The 19,564-nt window shown below is 31.3% G+C and overlaps 1 protein-coding gene, 1 long non-coding RNA gene and 1 other non-coding gene across 3 annotated transcripts; 1 reads left to right on the top strand and 2 right to left on the bottom strand.

The window, feature by feature from the left end:
• Positions 1 to 2,509: 2,509 nt before the first annotated feature.
• On the bottom strand, positions 2,510 to 4,288 carry LOC137922769 (uncharacterized). The gene is made up of 3 exons (XR_011107542.1): positions 4,069 to 4,288; positions 3,133 to 3,253; positions 2,510 to 2,610 (listed from the first exon to the last, which is right to left on the bottom strand). It is a non-coding gene; the product is annotated as an uncharacterized lncRNA (long non-coding RNA).
• Positions 4,289 to 5,073: 785 nt separating this feature from the next.
• Positions 5,074 to 11,276, top strand: LOC137922748 (protein CDV3 homolog). Its single transcript, XM_068765797.1, has 5 exons — positions 5,074 to 5,379; positions 7,548 to 7,706; positions 8,099 to 8,227; positions 9,446 to 9,620; positions 10,524 to 11,276. The coding sequence occupies exons 1-4, from the start codon at positions 5,206 to 5,208 to the stop codon at positions 9,614 to 9,616; spliced, it is 633 nt and encodes a 210-aa protein (XP_068621898.1). The 5' UTR covers positions 5,074 to 5,205; the 3' UTR covers positions 9,617 to 9,620; positions 10,524 to 11,276.
• A 954-nt stretch (positions 11,277 to 12,230) lies between these two features.
• On the bottom strand, positions 12,231 to 12,337 carry LOC137923123 (U6 spliceosomal RNA). Its single transcript, XR_011107546.1, has one exon. It is a non-coding gene; the product is annotated as a U6 spliceosomal RNA (small nuclear RNA).
• Between the last annotated feature and the right edge of the window lie 7,227 nt (positions 12,338 to 19,564).

Consider the following 19,564-nt stretch of genomic DNA (forward strand, 5'->3'; position numbering starts at 1 on the left):
AGTCGGTTGCTGTCAAAAGAATCTTAAACTTTTATTAAACTAAGTTTAATGACATTTTACAACACATGGAACTATTAGGATTAGTAGAAGTAACATGACAATTCTTAATATAATTTATGCATATTATCTTGATAAAAGTTCATTAATGAACCTAGGAAAATTATTAGAATATTTGAGATGAAAAGTTTTTTTTAAAATTGGTTTTAAAAATTGGCCTGTCCTTTTTAAATTCATAAGATCACAGACAAATCTTTATCTTGGTATTCATTATTAACACAAAACAAAAATGGACTTTTTATTAACGTTATATTATAAAACTAGTAAACAAAACAATTTTATCGACAAACGTTCCCACATTATGCTTTATACTATATATTACAATTGTAGAATACAAATACTTATCGGTAACAGCGGCCGGAGCTGCGTAAAAAGGAACAAATGATAACTTACTAGTTAATATTTTCAATTATTTAATTTATATTTTCCCTCTTTCAATGTTTTAATAAATTTTTAAGTTTGATGATATACTAACAAATAAATATAATTCTACTAGTTTCCTTACCTTTTTTCTTAGTGAATTACTGCTGTCATTTATGTTCGAGGTAATAGGGTGCTGATGGCTATTAGCTTAAACTTCGGTTTAGGTACCAAATTGTGAGTCTACTTGGCTCGGATCGTTCGCCCTATTTATAACCAGGTGGAAGAGCTGTCGAGCTTTTAAATTGTTTGGACGGACGTTCCATACAGTGACTTGGACTTTCCCCCAACATCGCTCATCTTAAGTCAAGTTACTCAAAAAGGGCTGTCATTAAGTACGCATTTTGTATATGATCTCAAGTGCGTTCGACAGGGCCGAGCCTCGATTTATATAGGTTGACATTGATTATCTAACATTACTATAACTTCAGAAAGTGTTAGCACTGAGAGAAATGGCAGATGAAACTCTAGCAATATTTCTGTCTATAATATTTGCGGGTTGTTATCTCCAGTATAATCCGTCCTCTTTGACGAGGGTGGCTTGTTCACAATTGGCTGTAAATTGTTTTGTATTATGGTTTTTTTCTTATTATCATGCAACAAATTCAAGAGGATGTCTTAATCATAAGATGGCACTTTTGCCAATCTCTAAAGAGATTGTTGTTAGTGATCGCTTCCATACAATTAAAAAATTTGAGTTATATCAAAGACAACGAAATTTGAACTTGCCTGACTATAATATAATGTAACATTAATAAACAAAATAAATTTTTAAAATAGTAAAACCACTTCTAATACAATTTAAATAGTTTTCAAAAGTATTGTTAAAACAAAACCATTATTACAAACAGTAAGCTTGGTAACCAGGTTGTAATTTAAAACTTGTAAATAAAAAGACATATACTCCTAAAAGTTTAATATCATTTACTATCTTAACCTAAGGAAATGTTCCGGGATTCCTTGTTGCTTTTTGTTTCTTGTAGTTTACCTGTAACGAATAGGTTAATTACATGGTGGTCATAAGTGGTCATATACCAAGACATACTAACATTTTAATCTTCATATTATTATATTGACATAAGGATATTATATTTGACACATTTAAAAATAATAGTGACTGTAACTTACACAAAATTAATATTACTTAATCTGGCCAATAGATTACGATATTCCTATAAAACACTGATTAAATTTATTGCAAAAAAAAATAGTATTAATTCTAAGTAGTTTATGTAAATTTGTAAAATTAACATACATAAATTCATTAATAGCTTTTTACTACAACTTATTAACAGTTCATATTTTATTTTATTATACTTTACTTCTTGAGAAGTTGATGGCGGGTGATGAGGAAAGGTGCTGACAGTGCAGAACCCACATACACCAGGAACATAGCAGTCAGCTTGTAACGATTAGAAATATCAAATGGCAGGTTCTGAAAGGAAATATATTAGTAACAATTAAAATGAACAATATTTTAAAAAGTTATTAACACATAACCTATGTATTGTAAAAGACTAAGAAGTAGTCAGTAACAGGAATGATTACAAATAAATAGTCTTTTTTAAGTTATACATGAGTTGAATATTAATGGTTTAAAAGAATATAAGGTTATAAGGCGTTAATAAAAAAAAATACACAAAATGAGGTCTGATATCATAAAAGGTGAATTAACATTGATTTTACTTATAAAAAAGTCAAGAAAATTGTAACACAAACGTTATGTAATAATCTGTGATATTCAAATTAAGAACTCACCTCTCCGGGAACCCCACCATGAGAACCATGGTTTCTAACGAAGTTTGTCATGACATTTCTGCCCAACTGATTGGACATACGAGCCAAAGGATTAAACATTTCGAAATTTTCTTTCTACTACACGATCCCAAGAACACTGAAGATACTGCAGATGTTTCGATCTATGATATTTTTTATTGCTACCGTAGTGTTCATGAAATGTTACCAATTTGTTGGTGAACGCGTCAATTAAAAAACAATTTCCTTGGGATTAACATTTTAAAAAATAAAAGTATTTTTAAATTATCATATTTTATTTCGTTTAATTATTTGACAACTATAATTCATATTCTATATTTTTACACCATTTTTGCGGGTTCGAAAAGTATCTTCATTCTGAAATGAAAATTTTATGACAAAATTAGACTGTTTTTAAAATACTACTAAATTATATATTTTCATTTAATTTACCTAAATTACTCCATACCGTATTAATTAACTTTATATCACCTCAAAAGTATTAAGTAAAAATTCTATTCAGTTAATAATCGCAGTTTGGTAGGATAATACATGTAACACTTACGGAATAAATTAAAAAAATATAGCACTTAGAAATGTAAAATGCTCTTTTTTGACCGAGATGTAAGGTTCCCTAAGAAATATCAATCTTAAATGACTATTGTAAACATAAACAGTCGTTTTACTGATATTATAGTATTTAAATGATTGTACAATAATAATTAACTATACAAGTTAAAATATAAATATGTAGGGATTAAGTTAGTGGCTGATTTTCAAAATAAAACATATTTTTTAATACAATCATGCCTATTTCGTAAATTTTATTGAGTTAGTTTATGTCATAGATAAATATTTTAACTAAATAATAGCTTTTGAGAATGCTTTTGAGCAACTAACCAGTTCACTTTTTTTTGAGTTGATGCACGAGGATAATAAATGGCGCTCCTATTGCAGTACCCACGAACCAAAACATGTGAAATGTAAGACGAGTTTTGTTATGAATGTCGAACGGCAAATTCTGTAATTAAACGATTCATTATTTAATCAAATATTTGTGTAAAAATGTAGTAATCAAATGGGACGGGCGTTTATTACTCGTTTTTTTTAAATTATTATTCATAAGTTGTGAATAAAAATATTGTTGGTATTGCCAAAGGCAACAGTATGTATCGAGATGTATTTAATACGAACTCATCAGTATGTAAAAATCGCAATACGTTTTTGAAACCCGAGAGTATTAAAAACATGATCAAAGACCAAAAGCGACTCATGTCTCGTCTCACGATAGCCCAAAATACATGCAAAATTAAGATCCAACTAGAGTGATATTTATCTATTTTCACTGTGACGCCGTAATCTAAGATCGCCATTATTTTGTTATATTTCTAAGCAATGATGGTTAACAGGTGAATTTCAATTCATTATTAAGGTTACACATACATGGTTTTGTATCATTATAATATTTTGAATAGCACCGTATAAGCATGTTCAACGCTGTGCATTGAAGTGCGAGCTTTGTTTCGCGTACCAATTATTAGTTTTCAAAGCAAAATGTATGTTAGAAATGTGAAATATAGTAACGTCATTGTTACGTTCGTGTGTTGATTGAAATTGACTTGAGCAAAATTGCTGGACGCACCCACTAGGCATTTAAGTACGCCGTATATCTATTGCTAATTCAGTAGTGCAATAACTCATTTAGCAGTAAAATAAATATATACAGTAAAATATATTTATTAGGACTCTTGTTCATACACAATTAAATTGAATACGCTTTTAGACAATACCTTACAGTTGCGATTTATATTACGTAATTATATATAATATTCTTACCTCTCCTGGAACGCCACCATGTGATCCATTTCTGATGAAATTTCTCATAACATTTCTATTTAAATGTTGAGAAACTTTTGAAACGGTTCCTAGCATTTTAAATTATTTTTTATTATTTTCTCAACTGCTCAACCAGGTAAGTAACGTAAGATAAGATAAAGTTATTCACTGAATTTTAGTATCGATATATCCGCTCGGATGCCGATAAGAAATACGAATGTTTAGTTAAACGTATTTGTCTATTCCTGTAAATATATTGGTAAACGAGTTAGAAACTAGCCATTTTATAATTAAAATCTAATAAAAAGTAATGTTAAATGAAAATTAAAGCTATTAAGGGTAATCAAAAATGAAGCTTGTTAAGGTTTATATCACTAAAAACATAGATTCTAAAGAACATATTTTATTTAAGCAATTATGACTACTTAGTTTAGTAAGTGTATGATTAATTTTTCATCTCAATTCTTATAAGCGTTAAAATCATTCTCTAAGTCGTTTATAGAAAAAAATATTGATAATCAGGACATTTTTACATAAATGCAATATAATTTCGGTGATGTTATGATTGTGAAAAAATATTATTAAATAATTGTATTGAAATTACGTAATAAATCAAAGGATGCGAGCAGCGCAAGACCGATCATCGTGGCAGCCTTTGCCTTGCAGTGGGCGCCTAGCCGCTAATATAATGATCGTGAATTGGGTGATATATAATTATTATGTACTGAAAAATTGTACAGAGGATAGTCTAGTTTTTGCATTATTTTGTAGAATAATTTAATTCTCAAATTGTGTATAATTTCGTACAAAATATAAATTTTATTATTTAGAATATGATTAATATTTTCATATTAAGGAAGAAATTTTATGTAAAATAACGTACATTATCTCAAAATTAACATAAAAATAAAAAACATTAAAAATACTAATATAATAAAATCTTTACAGTTGCAACTAAACTACTAGGTACCTATAAAATATATGTAATGACAACCCTCACTGCCCTTAAAAAAAGAAACAGTCGGCCACGCTTGCCACAAAAATCGTCTTGAGATATTTCAAGTATTTTCATCTTTTTTAGTTCTAATATTGTTGTAATTTCCATATAATTTTTTAAGGCAATTTTAAAAATTAGCAATGGCCGATTTAGATGATTTCTTTGCAAAGAAAGATCGCAAAAAGTCGAAATCGGTCAAAAAGTTTGCTACTGCCGATGAATTAGCCAAAAAATTGGAAGACACAAAAAAATCGGACGTTAGGCCGAAAAAAGAGCGACCGATACAAGAAGGCGACGAACCTGGTAGAGCTGGGGTAAGCTTTTTCTTACTAACAATTTGAAATAATGCAAATCTTTATCTTCATTGTCAAATGACATGATTCAGGCGGGTATTGTCGACCTAGCAATGCATGCTTGACGTTCGTCTGGCGACTTTAATGCCGTGTAATATTGAGAAACACTTAGAATAATATTAATGCGTTATTCTTGGATTATTTAAATCCGCTAAGAAAAATGTCTAATTATTCAACTGACCTATTTAATTTAAATTTCATTATACTATGGTTAAAATCATATAATTACATTTTGACTGTCAAAATTGTTTTATTACTAAAACAGTAATGAGAGCATGATTACTATTAACGTTTGCCCAATCGACATTTTGCAACAAGATGAGGGATGTTACAGTTTTATACTAAATGCAGTATTCAAATTATTTTGATGTTAGATGACATGTGCAATATTTTTTTTATGCGTGTAGTTAAATCCCTTTTTTTTATTTCCTTAATTTGCTTGTAACTCTGTTTATGGCTTATTACTAAATGAGATTTTAATATTTTCTTAAGATAAAGTACAAAATTTGGATCCTAATTAGACTATGACTGATTGTGAATGATATTCCAATAACTTCCAGTACAATGTAAAATTCTGTAATGATACAGCTTCCTGTGAAATGATACTTTTAATGCTGTCTCCTTTGGTACTCTTTTCGCAATCTCTTATTTATGATTTTTTTAATGCATGAAACACATAAAAGCAAGCTGAAGAAATGGTCATCTAGCTTTAGGTTGAAAATTTAAATTTATTTATTGTTTAGTTAGGGTATAAAGTGGGGTTAAATGTAGTAAAGTGCAATATGGTGCAGCATACATGTATGCATGACTGCATATTTAGATGATTTAATGGAAATACTGTTATTATACCCATGTAATAGTATCCTCAACAATATCTAACAATAAAGGCCAACTGTCAAAAATATTTTTTTTTTCATTAATCATTCAAACATCACCTTCACAATATTTCTGCACTAATTTTTGATAGAATTTGATATCATAGTGAAAACTTTACAAATTTTCATTCACTTAATAGCATCAACTCGTTGCTCAGAGATTTTTTATTAGGCTGTTATTTCATTAGGTAACCTACTTTTTTAACAGTTTTCTTACAGTACTAAATCCAAATTCAGCTAAAAATGAAAGATGTACATAATAGCAATAGTTTTCACATAGATTTTTGTCTTATCCAATGATCATTTACTGCAATTATTTAAGAATTTGCATTTAATGTTAAATTTGGCACTGAAATTTTGCATTTTCTCTCTGTAGGGTGTGGGTCCCAATTGAGAAACACTGTATATATAATATAATAAAGAGTTATGTTGTTTTAGATGTTAGCAAAATAATGTGTGTGTATAACTTTCTATCCATTCATGAGATTCCTTAAATTTATGTCTGCCATAAAATTATTTTGTGTTAAAATTATTTATTACAATATTTTAACAATGTTCTTTGGTTTTCATAGATTATTTTACTATTGCATAATAAATGGTACGTTTTTATTTAAAAGTACATTCTAGAAAATTTATAATAATTTTGAAATAATTATTATAAATTTAATATTTTGACTAAGGGTTAGTATTTTCTTGAAGTTAATTTTATTTTATTTAACCTTTTTATTAAATATTATTTCTGTATGTATATGACAAATTTATGAACAGTGTTAATCTTGTTTTAGGTATTTTTCTATGAAAAATCTATAATGAGTATACCAATATTTTATATATCAGCACTTTGTTAGAATTTGATAGAATAATAGTCCCTTTTATGTTAGTCAACTTGATTTTTTTGACAATATTTTTGTGAATTCTTTACCCACTTTGGTATGATGGGAGCTGAGCATCGACTTTAGTCATCAACAAAGTAATGTTAACCTATCTCTGCAATAGTTTATTATTGTTACATTAGGTATAAAATAATGTTTCATTTATCATTAGCAAAAATCATACTAATTTTATTAAAGATGAGAGAACGTTAAGTACATGAAATGTACTGCTGTACTTACAACAACAATTATTTGCTAAATTTAAATTTTTGTTCATTTCTTTCGTTATTTGGATTTTTAGGCTGTCAAATTTGTGGTCACGTTTTTTTGAATAAAGGAGTTTATAGATTGAAATTATATCACTATTATAATGTCTTTTTAGGAGGAAGAAGAATGGAAAGAATATGAGGAACCAGTAAAAGACTACACAGGACTTAAGATTCAAGTTCTGCAAGGTAGCACAGCACCTGAGTCACGGGATTCTGCAGCAGAAGATTCTGCACCTGATAGTGGCAAGGTTAAAGGACCTTGGAACAAACCTGTAAGTTTCTTTTACACTTACATTTTAATTAAATATATAATATTATTACCCTTCACAGGTGAATGATTTTTATAATATTTACAATAATATTCATCAGTCATTTATATTGTTGAAATTAGAAGCTTTTAGTTCTGACGAACATATTTTAGATGTCCCAAATTATATTAACTATAATAACATTTCTTTGCTTGCAATTCATTTTACAAACATAAAGTTATTCAGAGTATTGATCCTTAAACTGATGAAACCTGTTAAAATTGGAAATTATCTTGAGCTTCAATGTCACTTTTTTTGAGAGTAAGGTCATTAACGAAGGCTCCAGTTTTTGTGCATCAAAAATAATAAAGATTTCTTTTAATTTTGCCTGTCATACTCCTTTTGTACATATATAGGTGGAGGTGGAACAGCCGCCGCCGCCACCGCCAGTGGAGGAGAAACCACGCGAGGTGAAGTCGAATGTTTACGTCCCGCCAGCTCCCCGAAACCGCGAGGTGGAACCTATGATCCGCCGGAATCAGGCCGTTAGTATTAACTGCTTATATTTTCCTTTGATCTTTATCTACATATTAAATCATAGGTTCCCAAAATTTCATAAAAATGTTAGAATTAATATTGAAGAGAAATTATGAGAGCAAGGCCTCAAAAGAGTCTATCAACTTGTTTACCTCGGTTCCCCGACGCAAAAATGGTCACAATGCCGCTTGATTGCGGAAACCTGTCCACAGAGACAAGACAAGAGCAGCTCAGTTCAGTTATAACATTTAGTAGAAATTGTAATACTGAACTAATATGGAGAGCGCAAATGGCTATAGTTACTGTGAAAAGTAAGAATAAAGTGAAGAAACAGGCGGTACCACAAGAGTACCAAATTAAAATTTATACATGCCTTGTCATCTTGCTTAAGTCTCATACAAGGAAAAGGCACATTTTAGATGTGGTGTTGGTATTGAATTCGTAATATCGTCAAAGAGCTCAGAATTAAGTCTGGCTTGCATAGAATGCTCAATTACTTCAGCTACTTTGCACAGAGGAGCTTCGGTAATCCAGAGAAGGTAATGGATGATGACAATATCCTCTACATTTGTAAAAAGGCTAGATGATGGTCACTCACTGAACGCAGTTTCAAAAGTGCACTGCCACTGCACAGCTCCTTAAAATTTTCATAAAATAGAGAAGCCTGGAGAAAATAGCATACATGGATGAGGTAGGCAAATTGAATGGTTATGGGTAGGTCACATAGTTTGCAGGACAGAATAGCCACTGCTGCCTTAAGGTTCTGATGTTTTCTATTTTTTTTACTGCAAGTCAGACTCAATAATGGTTTGGTTTATATATCGATTGTGATACACAATAATTTTGGTGTTCTTATAAGCTTTTTTGGATTTTTTGTCATTCACTATCACTTCGGTATTAGATTAATATTTTACATTTATTTTCTCATCGAGGAAAGTTCTTCTCGTGTCATAAGGAAATTATAGAATCGGTCGAGCGGTTTCCATAACGGCTTAACTAACTTCCAAAGATCGTTAGTCCAAAAATTCGAAGGTTTAATTTACTCTATTGTTTGCAATGGTAGTACAAACATCAAAAAATTTGATGTTTGTACTATTTTTTTGACGAAGAATGAAGTATTAAAAGAAAAACGTAAATTGGTCAAGCCATTCTCGAGTTTTGCGCTTTACAACATATTCGAAGATTTATTCCTATATACATAAATATTTGAAATGTATTCATTACAGAAGCATGCACCGGATATTCACAACGATGATTATTTCCCCGTACTCGGCGCCAGCGGCAAGCGTGCAGGCGGCTGGAGCACAGCCGGAGGCGGAGCCCCTCAGCGAGCGGGGAGTGCGCGCCAGCCGCTTGCGTTAGGCAACCGTTTCACCTCTCTGCAGGATGACAGCTAGCCAGGTACACCTAAGATTTAAATTCAAAATGACTTAATTCATGTAGGTGTTTGTATGTTTGACCTACTTTTGTATCTTCAATTATTTTAAAGTTATATGTCAGTTTCCACCAGCAAAGCATGTGATAATCTGTTACTAAGAGTTGACCAGAAATATAACGGTAGCTTCTTTAAAATGAAATTTAACAATTTGAAATATTACCTTCACAAGATTTCTTTTTTAATTAAGTATTTTGATCGAAATTGCAGAAAATAGCTTTGTAATGTTATGCACCACAAATCTGCTTTCCATCTTCCTTTTTGAGTTGTCATGTCAGAAAAAACGCAATGTTATCAGTAAAAATAGTACTAGTATTTATCTAATTCAAAATTTTCTTTTGTGTTTTATGTTTCAAAGCAACAGGGGCCAATATTTGCAGTGCTATAATATATATATATACATATACATATATTTATTGTTTTTCTTTGCTTTCACATGCTCACCTTACCACCAAATCACTAGTTATAAATATCTATTCACAATGTAAATATTTATTAAATCAAGGAGTATTAACAACAGTTTTGAGAGACACTTTTTGAAATGCACTCCAACTGAATGCTGTGAAACATTACAGACATTGTGATGGGTTATTTAGGGATGAAAAACTGCATTTGTAGAGATTTTACAGTGCTTAGGTTTCCCTGCTGTAGCAGGGTTAAGGTTAAGCACTGTTTCAACAAGCAACTAGTTGTTCTCGACAAGTGTTCTCGTCTAAATTTAACAACTAAATCATTGCATAGAAATCGCTCTGCATGGGCCCCATGTTGAGAAACATTGGGTTAAAGCTTCTTTATCGTGACTTCATTTTGCTAAATATAATATCCCTATTATGTCAGTAATGTCTAAACTCCCAACTTCTCATTTACAGATAACAATACTAAGCTACAAGTAGCAAAGCAGTAAAGTGAAGTGTCAATATGGACTTGTAAGCAAAGCTCGGCGAGCATACATCTACATACATACATTTAAGTTATGCAACAAATAAGAAGACAGCGCATTTTCACTACATTCACTACGTTACTAGAAATAAAGGCCGACGTAAACTGTGCAGACAGTTGCTATTACTGAAACTCTTTTAATAATAATTGGTCAGTAGGAGATATTTTTATAGAGATTACATCTTAAATGAATTGTAGACAATAAATTATATATATGGCGATGTGCAACTAACGGGTGTTGTTTATGGTTACTAAATTAATACGTATTTTAAAAATTATTCTGATGTTTAAACTTGTAATAATTCCTTATGGCAACTGTCTAATAATGGTGTAATTATGATATGGGCAATCGGCACCTCAATTGTTTTTTTACGTTTTTATGAAATAATTTTAATGGCAGTGTCATTGCACATTTTGTGATTGACGTTTCAGGTAAATTTTTGGTGTTGTATACATAAATCTGCTGATGTAAGTGTAAGATAGACAAGCGTGGATCGATTGGAATTAAATTTGTATATTAACTTAAAAATCTTATAAAAACAGTAACATTTGAAATCTCGTAGGATGAGCTGTTTAAATATGTATTTCAATTGTATATTTTGTTGTATTATTTCGACATAAAATATATGTATATGCATTATTTCGATATCGATAAATCATTCAAAACATGTTGTACCATAGTAATAAATTATGTATTTAAAACTAAAAAAAAACGTGTTTTTCTTCCTTTTTTTTTCTAGGAAAGGTGAGATTTACAAAATTTGGTTCAGCTTAGAACTGCACTTGAGGACAAAAATAAATCAGCATCTCTTGTGGTACATATAATAATCATTAAAATTGATAACATTATTTTTGCATTTATTTCTTTTTATTAATAATCCTTAAAACTCCGATCCCGGTAAATGGCCAAAAAATGATCAATCATTTCTAGTTGCAGAACTGTATGACACATACTTATCACTTATAAAATGATTTAAATTATTTTAATGACGGAGTTATTAGCAGCTAATATCTAACCTTTAAATGTAAATATTGACACTCCGAAGGTAATCAATACAGTTCATAGATGTTATTGAAGACTTTAAAAAATATAAAAATATGTGACAATTTTTAAAGATTGTGGGACATTTTCTGTTTTATCTTTTTTAATTAAGGTTCATTAAGATTGAGCATCCAAATGAGCCAAATGATGAAAAGACAAAGTTAATACAAATAAAATTTTTTTATAACGTATACTTTTGCCTATATTTTAAGGAAATCAAAACAAAGAAACGGTAAAATTTTATGCTATATTTTACAGGTATTAAATTTACTTTTAAATTTTCAGAGTACCTTGTCTTTGCATATTCATACATATTTATATGTACTCAATGTGGAGTTTTTCTCTTCCTTTCTTACAAAGTAAATAAGAGGTAACTTAAACTACTAATTATGTTTAATTATTAAATAAGTACCAAAAGTATTTAATTTTATGCCTAAATTAAAGATCTGTCTTTTGCCTAAATTAAAGGCTGTCACAAAGCCTCAAAAATGTACTTTAAATGCTATAGGTAGCAAATTTTGTTGTGTATGTTGTACCAAATAAATACAGTTTTTAAACATACTTCATCATTAATCTTTTATAATTATATGATTCAAAAAATGTGGAACGCTTCACGATTTTGCGTGTCATCCTTGCGCAGGGGCCATGCTAATCTTCTCTGTATCGTTCCAATTTTAGTATATGTACTGCCGAAGCAAGTACGATTACTCGACATGACGTTTTGTATATATAATCCATGTTATTCAAAACTTCGATAGCGTGATTTAGAAAATTTGGAATTTATCCTAACATTAATTTATCAAACAAACATAATATGGTTGAATAATGTTATTGAAGTTTTAAATTATATTTTAAAATATTAATAAGTAAAAATTAAGTTAAATCTAGAACGAAACTAAAAAAAAAATGCTTAAAATCACAACGGTTGCAATAGTACTCCCATCTAGTTACTAAAAATGTCAACATTGTATTGATATAAGCGCCATCTTGTATTTTTTTGGTACACTACTACGGTTTAATATTAGCATAGAGAAACTAAACTCGCGTATTAGTATATTTACCAATCATCAATTACGATTGATAAATTTAAAATTTCAATAAAAGATATATTTGAAAAAAGAAGTTCATTTTTTTTAATTTAATGCCTTATTTACATTATTTTAATTTTTATACATAAAGCCTAAACTAATTTGAAACTGTCACGGCAACTCTTGAATCGGAAAACTATTGGTAGCCATATCCAATTAATGCTGGGCTCTGGTAGCCTTTTGGCTTTTACTATGAACGAAGAAATATATATAATTATTTATTCAAGGCTTTTACAGTTTCGTCGTACATTTTTAACTTAAAACCAAGTCAAAGTTGTACATTTATAAAAAGTATTATTATAAAAATAAACATATCAATGGTAATGTGTTTTAAAATTTTTGTTTCAAGTATGCTTTTCAACACAATATTATTAACGTACTTGACTTGGTAATAAATGTAAATCAGTATATTATAAACCACTGAAATTTAAAGCATTAGAAAATATGTATTAAAAATATTGTATACATACGGTGTTGATTTTTAAATATTTAATATAAAATGGAAACAAAAACATTAAAGATGTAGTACAAAATACAGTTAAAATTATCATTTATTGGAAGTACATCATATGTAATCAATATTTTGTAATTATTGCTAAATTAGCGTGGAATTATGTTCCGGATTGAATCGCAATAAGTTTTAAAAAAATTTGTAATATTCAGAACAATCTTTTAAATTAATAATAAAGTTGAGTCAAATTTATAAGTTGATTCAATTTATTATATCCAAAACAATGACACGAAGAAAATAATAAGGTTATTTTACGGAGGATCCACGATGAACATAATATGTTACCTATGTCTATTTAATAGAATTCAATTAGTGTGATTTGCGACTGCAATAACGGATGGTTCCAAACATTGGGATATCGAAATATGAATGAGCAAAGGAAGCTAAGAGAGGAATTAACGAGAAGTCGTTTCATCGATGTCTCCCTAATTAACGTCGAGAACAAACTGGGCCAACCCCTACACGTGTAAATCATTGAATACGGCTACGCAAGCACCGCATACCGAAGCAATTTAGAAGCGTTGATGTTAAAAGTTCGCATTCTGTAGTCAAATATGCGGAAATCAGGCGTAACGAGGACTTGTGAAATATTTTTTGTTATTAACGTTTAGAAAAGACCTCTAGAAATTAAGCATTTGGTTATGACTATTACTTTAATCTGCTTAGTAAAGATAATAAAATTTCATCGTTTATTTTATTATCGTTATTGTGATTGATGAATTAATAAATAAAGACGCTAGACGAAAATACGTTTAATAGTCTAGTAGTATGACTTCTTCGTTGCGGCATATTTTAGAAATACGCCCACTGCATGACATAAGTCTGTCCTAAAGATCGTGACAGTGGCTAGTCTTGTGCCGCCTGCATCCAGTAACTTCCTCTCAGCAACTTTATAATGACATCTGTCCACCTAGTCGGGGCACTACCCACGTCGCATCCACCGGCTTGCGGTCACAAATCGAGAAGCTTTCGGCCAATACGGCCTTCGGTTGCACGAGCGATGTGCTCTACCCACTGCCACTTCAGGCGAACTCATCTTAGACCTACGACGGTGACTTTGGTTTCTCTGAGGATCTCCTGTGAGGCAAAAATCATTTTTTTTTATTTTATATACAAAATGTTATTTATGAACTCAAAAAGGTGATATTAAATATGTTTAATAATATATATTCAGCGAATGTTAAACTTTTACAGAGACGTTGAGTATAAATCAACGGCAGCAAAAAATTAAAAAAAAAAAACAAGCGCCACAGCGCCCGCCTAATTATGACAAAATATGTCGGTTATTTGAAGGAGCAACAAGGCCGAATTTTTTCCTCTAATTTATGGCTTTTAATATGAGGTACATTAGTTTTGTCTCCATTAAATCTTGGCACTGTCTACTGTTGGCAGATAGATGTTTTTTTACTTCAAGTGTTAATACTTCAACAGTGATACGTTGCGTATATAGATGGCTAGCTAGGTTTGTAATACGTGAATAGTGGAAAAGTTACTATTAATGAAATCATTAAATTAATTCGGGAAATGCATTTAAATTTTCTGATCATCAAATTACTTTTAAAAATCGTATTAATTGGAACGTGATACTCTAAAAAATTGTCAGTGTTCTAAATCATTATAATTAGTTGAGTTAATTGCTTTTCATTCATCCGTGCGGGTGGCGCTATAGAATTAAATATTTAATCTTTTCAGTTCGTAATCAAAAACGAAAAAATAAAAAGATCTTCCGGCTAAAATTTTTGGTTTAAATTACAATGCAACTAAACTTGAATCATTAATGTTATAAATTAATTTCGCACTATTTTTTGAATTCATATTATATAAGTTTATTTTTCTTATAAAAAGACATTTATAATATTACTATTAGAATTAGTACATTAGTAGTATTCGAATTATAATAATAAATAAGTTTTCGTACGTTTATTTATACTAAAATAAAAAAATAAAAACATTTACAACAACTTATGCAATCATCATCGACATTACAGTCAGGAGGACCACGGCTGGAAATAGGCTTTCCGCTCCTCCTCGAGACGTAATCAGTTGTTCCTTGATATTGGGCGGCCCAATGATCGGCGTTGACTGTTTTACGTCCGGGTTTAGTCTATCTCTGACCAACCATTATACTTTTGCATTTGGGGTTTTGAACTGGCACGGTGAAGCATATTGTCCTATTAGTCGTCTTAAACGACTATCCAAGAAGAGAGAAAGTGGAGCTATTTTTCAAGGTGAACCGGAAACCACACGGACTATTTGGAAGCGGCCTGTAACCACCGTCTTCAAACGTTAATGTAATAAATCAAATTAAATATGTAATAGAATAAATCTTCATCTGATTTGTTTTATTTTCATACATTCATCAATAGAAATAACTAAAAACCTCTTTCAAATTATATTTTTTTTAAATGACAGACATTATCAGGAGAAAATGGAATAAGAGAATCGCATGAGATATTTAATATACATTGAAGTAAGAAAAAAATTACATAAGCTGTTTGTTTAGTTAAAGCATCATGTTGTAGAATGTAACTGCAGTATTCATCCCCTTCATTTATACGCCCTTGCTGCCTATAATAATAGTAACGATCAGTGCCTATATATATTAGGGCGACCGGAAAGCAACATCGCTTTCTTAAAGTTAAATTCACACGTCGATTTTTAACAAGTTTTTATTTCTAATCAACAATGTATTCACCTTCGTTATCAACAACCTTTTGCCATCAGGTATATTAATTATTAATGCCGGAACAGTAAAAAACCAATCAGCTTTTCTTTAATATATGTCGACAGAAACGACATAACTTTCCGGTACCTCTAATATATGTTGATAAATACGGGTATGGTTCATGCGGTTATACACACAGATGTAACGTTGTCACTAATTGTAACTTTATGAAGCATCTACTTAAACTATCTAAGAGCTTGAAGGTTTTCAAATCAAGTAAAATAACTAATTTAACGGTCCTAGCTGAGGATTCAGAGATAGTCCTCGAGTTTAATATCTGCAAAGAGGTTTAGAATAACCACCTTTAGCGATGTACCACTTTTATATTAGTAATTCTTATTTGTATCGCTTGTGTTTTTTTTTACAATATTATTTTTTCGCTTTTACTAAATGCAGACAGTTGAAAAAGGGTTGCCGCTATTTGATTCGGATCTTTCTTCTCCCAGCTGCGAGGCATAACAGCGTTTTATAATCATTTACAATTTTTCTTACACAATTTTCTTTTATGGTTAAATATAGCTAAAATTTATATATATTAACAATACAATTTGAAAGTTTTACTCAATTATGTATTAGTCTGCCTGTCAATTATGTACCACTTTGAACCTGGTTAAGTAGTATATACCAAGAGGCATACAGCATTGCTGTTGTGACTTCGTAATGCCGCTTGGACGTCTTATTGACGCCTGTGCGAAATCTTCAAACAATAACTCTATTTAGATCAAGAATATAAATATCATTAAAAGCACTGAAATCCTAATAAGGCTAACTCATGGCTAATCAACCTCACGTATTTATCCATGGCTTACGAATTCAAGGCACGATGAACGGGTAGCGGTCTGTTAAACTTATAATATGTATGTATATACATTTGTATATATTTCATTTAATTATCACTATGTGCTAGAATAAGCAGCACACGGCTATGGAAGATCAGTGCGCTGCAGCTCGTCCGTGGTGCCATGCTGCATAGATCCGTTTACACAGCGCAATGCACATGAACGGATACCATTCTGTTCTACTACAACACTTTTTTTGTTTATGTGTGTTTCATAAGTTAAATTACTGTAACTATTTTGTCCAATAAATACTTATTATTATTAGAAAATGATTAAACGCATGTTTTTCTACAATACCAGGGTGAGGGAGTTCGCTACGTCGGGCAATAGCGATTTCGATATAACTTAAAAATTTTCTGGATATGGCCACATTTGTTTTTATTGTGGAATACTAATTTTACACTATTACCACCATTTTGCACTATAGTGCTGGTGTAATTTTAATAATTAGTCAATGAACAAAGACTAATTATTTATTCCACGAAAATTTATTATTGAATATAATTGATGGATATAACATGTGTTCTAAGAGAAATAGGTGGCAAGCGGCCTAAAAGTAAGATTACAAGACTATTAGGACATAACTAACTAAATATTTAATGGAATCAGGCGTTACCTCACGGAAGTCCATCCTAAGTAAGAAAAGGACCAATATTTAGCCATTATAGTGGCTAAATATTGGTCCTTTTCTTACATAACTAACCTTTGCCTTATTAAATGTTTAATGTAATATTATTTATAATTATAACTATTGTGCAGTTACCACCGCAGCGCATAGACAAGTCACCATCCTCTCATCCTATGGTCACTTTTAGAATCGGTTCATCGTCTCAACCCATAGACGTCCACTTCATGGTATAGGCTTCCCCCAAAGATATTTATGGGGAGATATACCATAACCGCCCCGCTCGGCAGGCGGGTTAGGAACAGTATTGTGGTATTATGGTACGCAGAGGAAGCTGCTGCTCATCCTCTGGAAACTTGTGAGTGAGCAGTGCCAATCCTATATAATTAATGCACAAAGTATTAATTATATATAAGACTGTATTCCAGGAGTCAAACCTGGGACTTGTGATACAAGTTTCAGTCCTCTAACACCCGGCCGGCAGACAAAAACACAAGCCTATCAGTCCCACGCAGCTCCGCTATTCCGTGCGGGGTCAGCAGCCATGGTAACGACAGGGCAGAGGGTGCTAGGAATCTCGGGCAGAAACACCGACTACCCACCCCGAAGACGACTACAGAAATCTACGAAGGAAGCCTATATGCCAACATGGGACGACCTTTAGCTGAAATTATTAATGAAAATGATAATGAAATAGACAAAGTATTATATCATAATAAATTCATAGGATGCTAGCGGTTTCTTGTCCGTCTAATATATAGGAGAGGCTCGTCCCCAGTAGTGGATGCCCTACGGTTAAAATGAAGATTATGATGATGAAGTATTTCACAAACTGGGAAGAGAACTCTTTGGAGAGAACTCTTAGACCGATTAGGCGGACTCTCCATGGATTGACTGAACTACAGAGAGTCTCTATTCTTGTACAGATATTGTCCCTGAAAACATTTTTCGGTACCAAAAATGCGTATCACTTAAGAATATTCGAGAGAGACCTACCTTGCTTATATTTTATGTTAAAAAATATATATTCAACGTATGGTGGATTAAATCTTATTGTTGATGTTTTAACTCTACGACCTGTTCGTGTGATAAATGCCTCAGACTTGATAAACACAATCGAATAAAAATCATCGGAACCATTGTATATAATTTAAATAAAAATGTAAAATTAGAGATAAATATTAGAATAGCCTGGAGGCGAATACATAATTTACAGCGTTACTGGCACATAAACGTTCTTTTACAATGTTTTTTTAAAACCAGCAATAGAATTTCACTTTGGATCCTACAGTAAAAGCGAATATTTTACGCATAGAAAGACTAATTAACTTCAATTCAGTTGTCTTTCATTATAAAAACTACACGCGTACGACTGCCGTGGTCAATTTTAGTGTTATTAATCTGGTGATAACTGCACGTATTTTAAACGTGACGTGATAGTTTGAAGCTTAATTACAATGACTGTAATTACCGCAACTATAATCACCAATAAATAACGTCTCGCTATAAATAAACTTCTCGTTCACAGTTCCAGTCCCACATACATGACGCGTCCAATTACACGAACTAACTAAATAATTATCACAATTAATGATGATGCGCATATCTCACGAGGCTCCTTAAATAAATCCTAATTTGATGTACAGCGAGACAGACGCGGGCGCATCCGTTCCTGTCTCGACACGCCCACTGTCCCCTGATTGGTTTATTGTTAATTATATCTCACTATCGTCTTCAAGAGCTATTTGCATCGTTTAGGTGGAAACACTTAATAATGAACTGTAAGCCGGTGGTGTAGAAACTAAAATACATAATATAGCTGCTAAATGTAGCATACAAAATTGTCATCCACAAAGACGCCCATTAGTCGAGGTTTTCCATCTTAATTTCGAACGAAGGTATCCCAGCCAGACGATAAATCTTTACGTTCCAAATGATTTTGTGCTTTATGTTTCTGGTAATAAGATGGATGCAATTAAAGGCGTATCGTCATCAATGCTTTTCTGAGGAGGCAGTTAACAGTTTCGACTCGCAGTCGTTTCAACGATCCAATTTGACAAAAACGCATCTTTAGAGTTTCGAATTGGTTTAAATTATTATCGTGTGTGAGTTATTCTACACTAAATCGGACATGGAGGCGA

The sequence above is a fragment of the Battus philenor genome, unplaced genomic scaffold (genome assembly GCF_028537555.1).
Source record: "Battus philenor isolate CCGP_79_NKW_IND1 unplaced genomic scaffold, ilBatPhil1.0.hap1 SCAF_20, whole genome shotgun sequence".
In the NCBI taxonomy this organism is placed as follows: Eukaryota; Metazoa; Arthropoda; class Insecta; order Lepidoptera; family Papilionidae; genus Battus; species Battus philenor.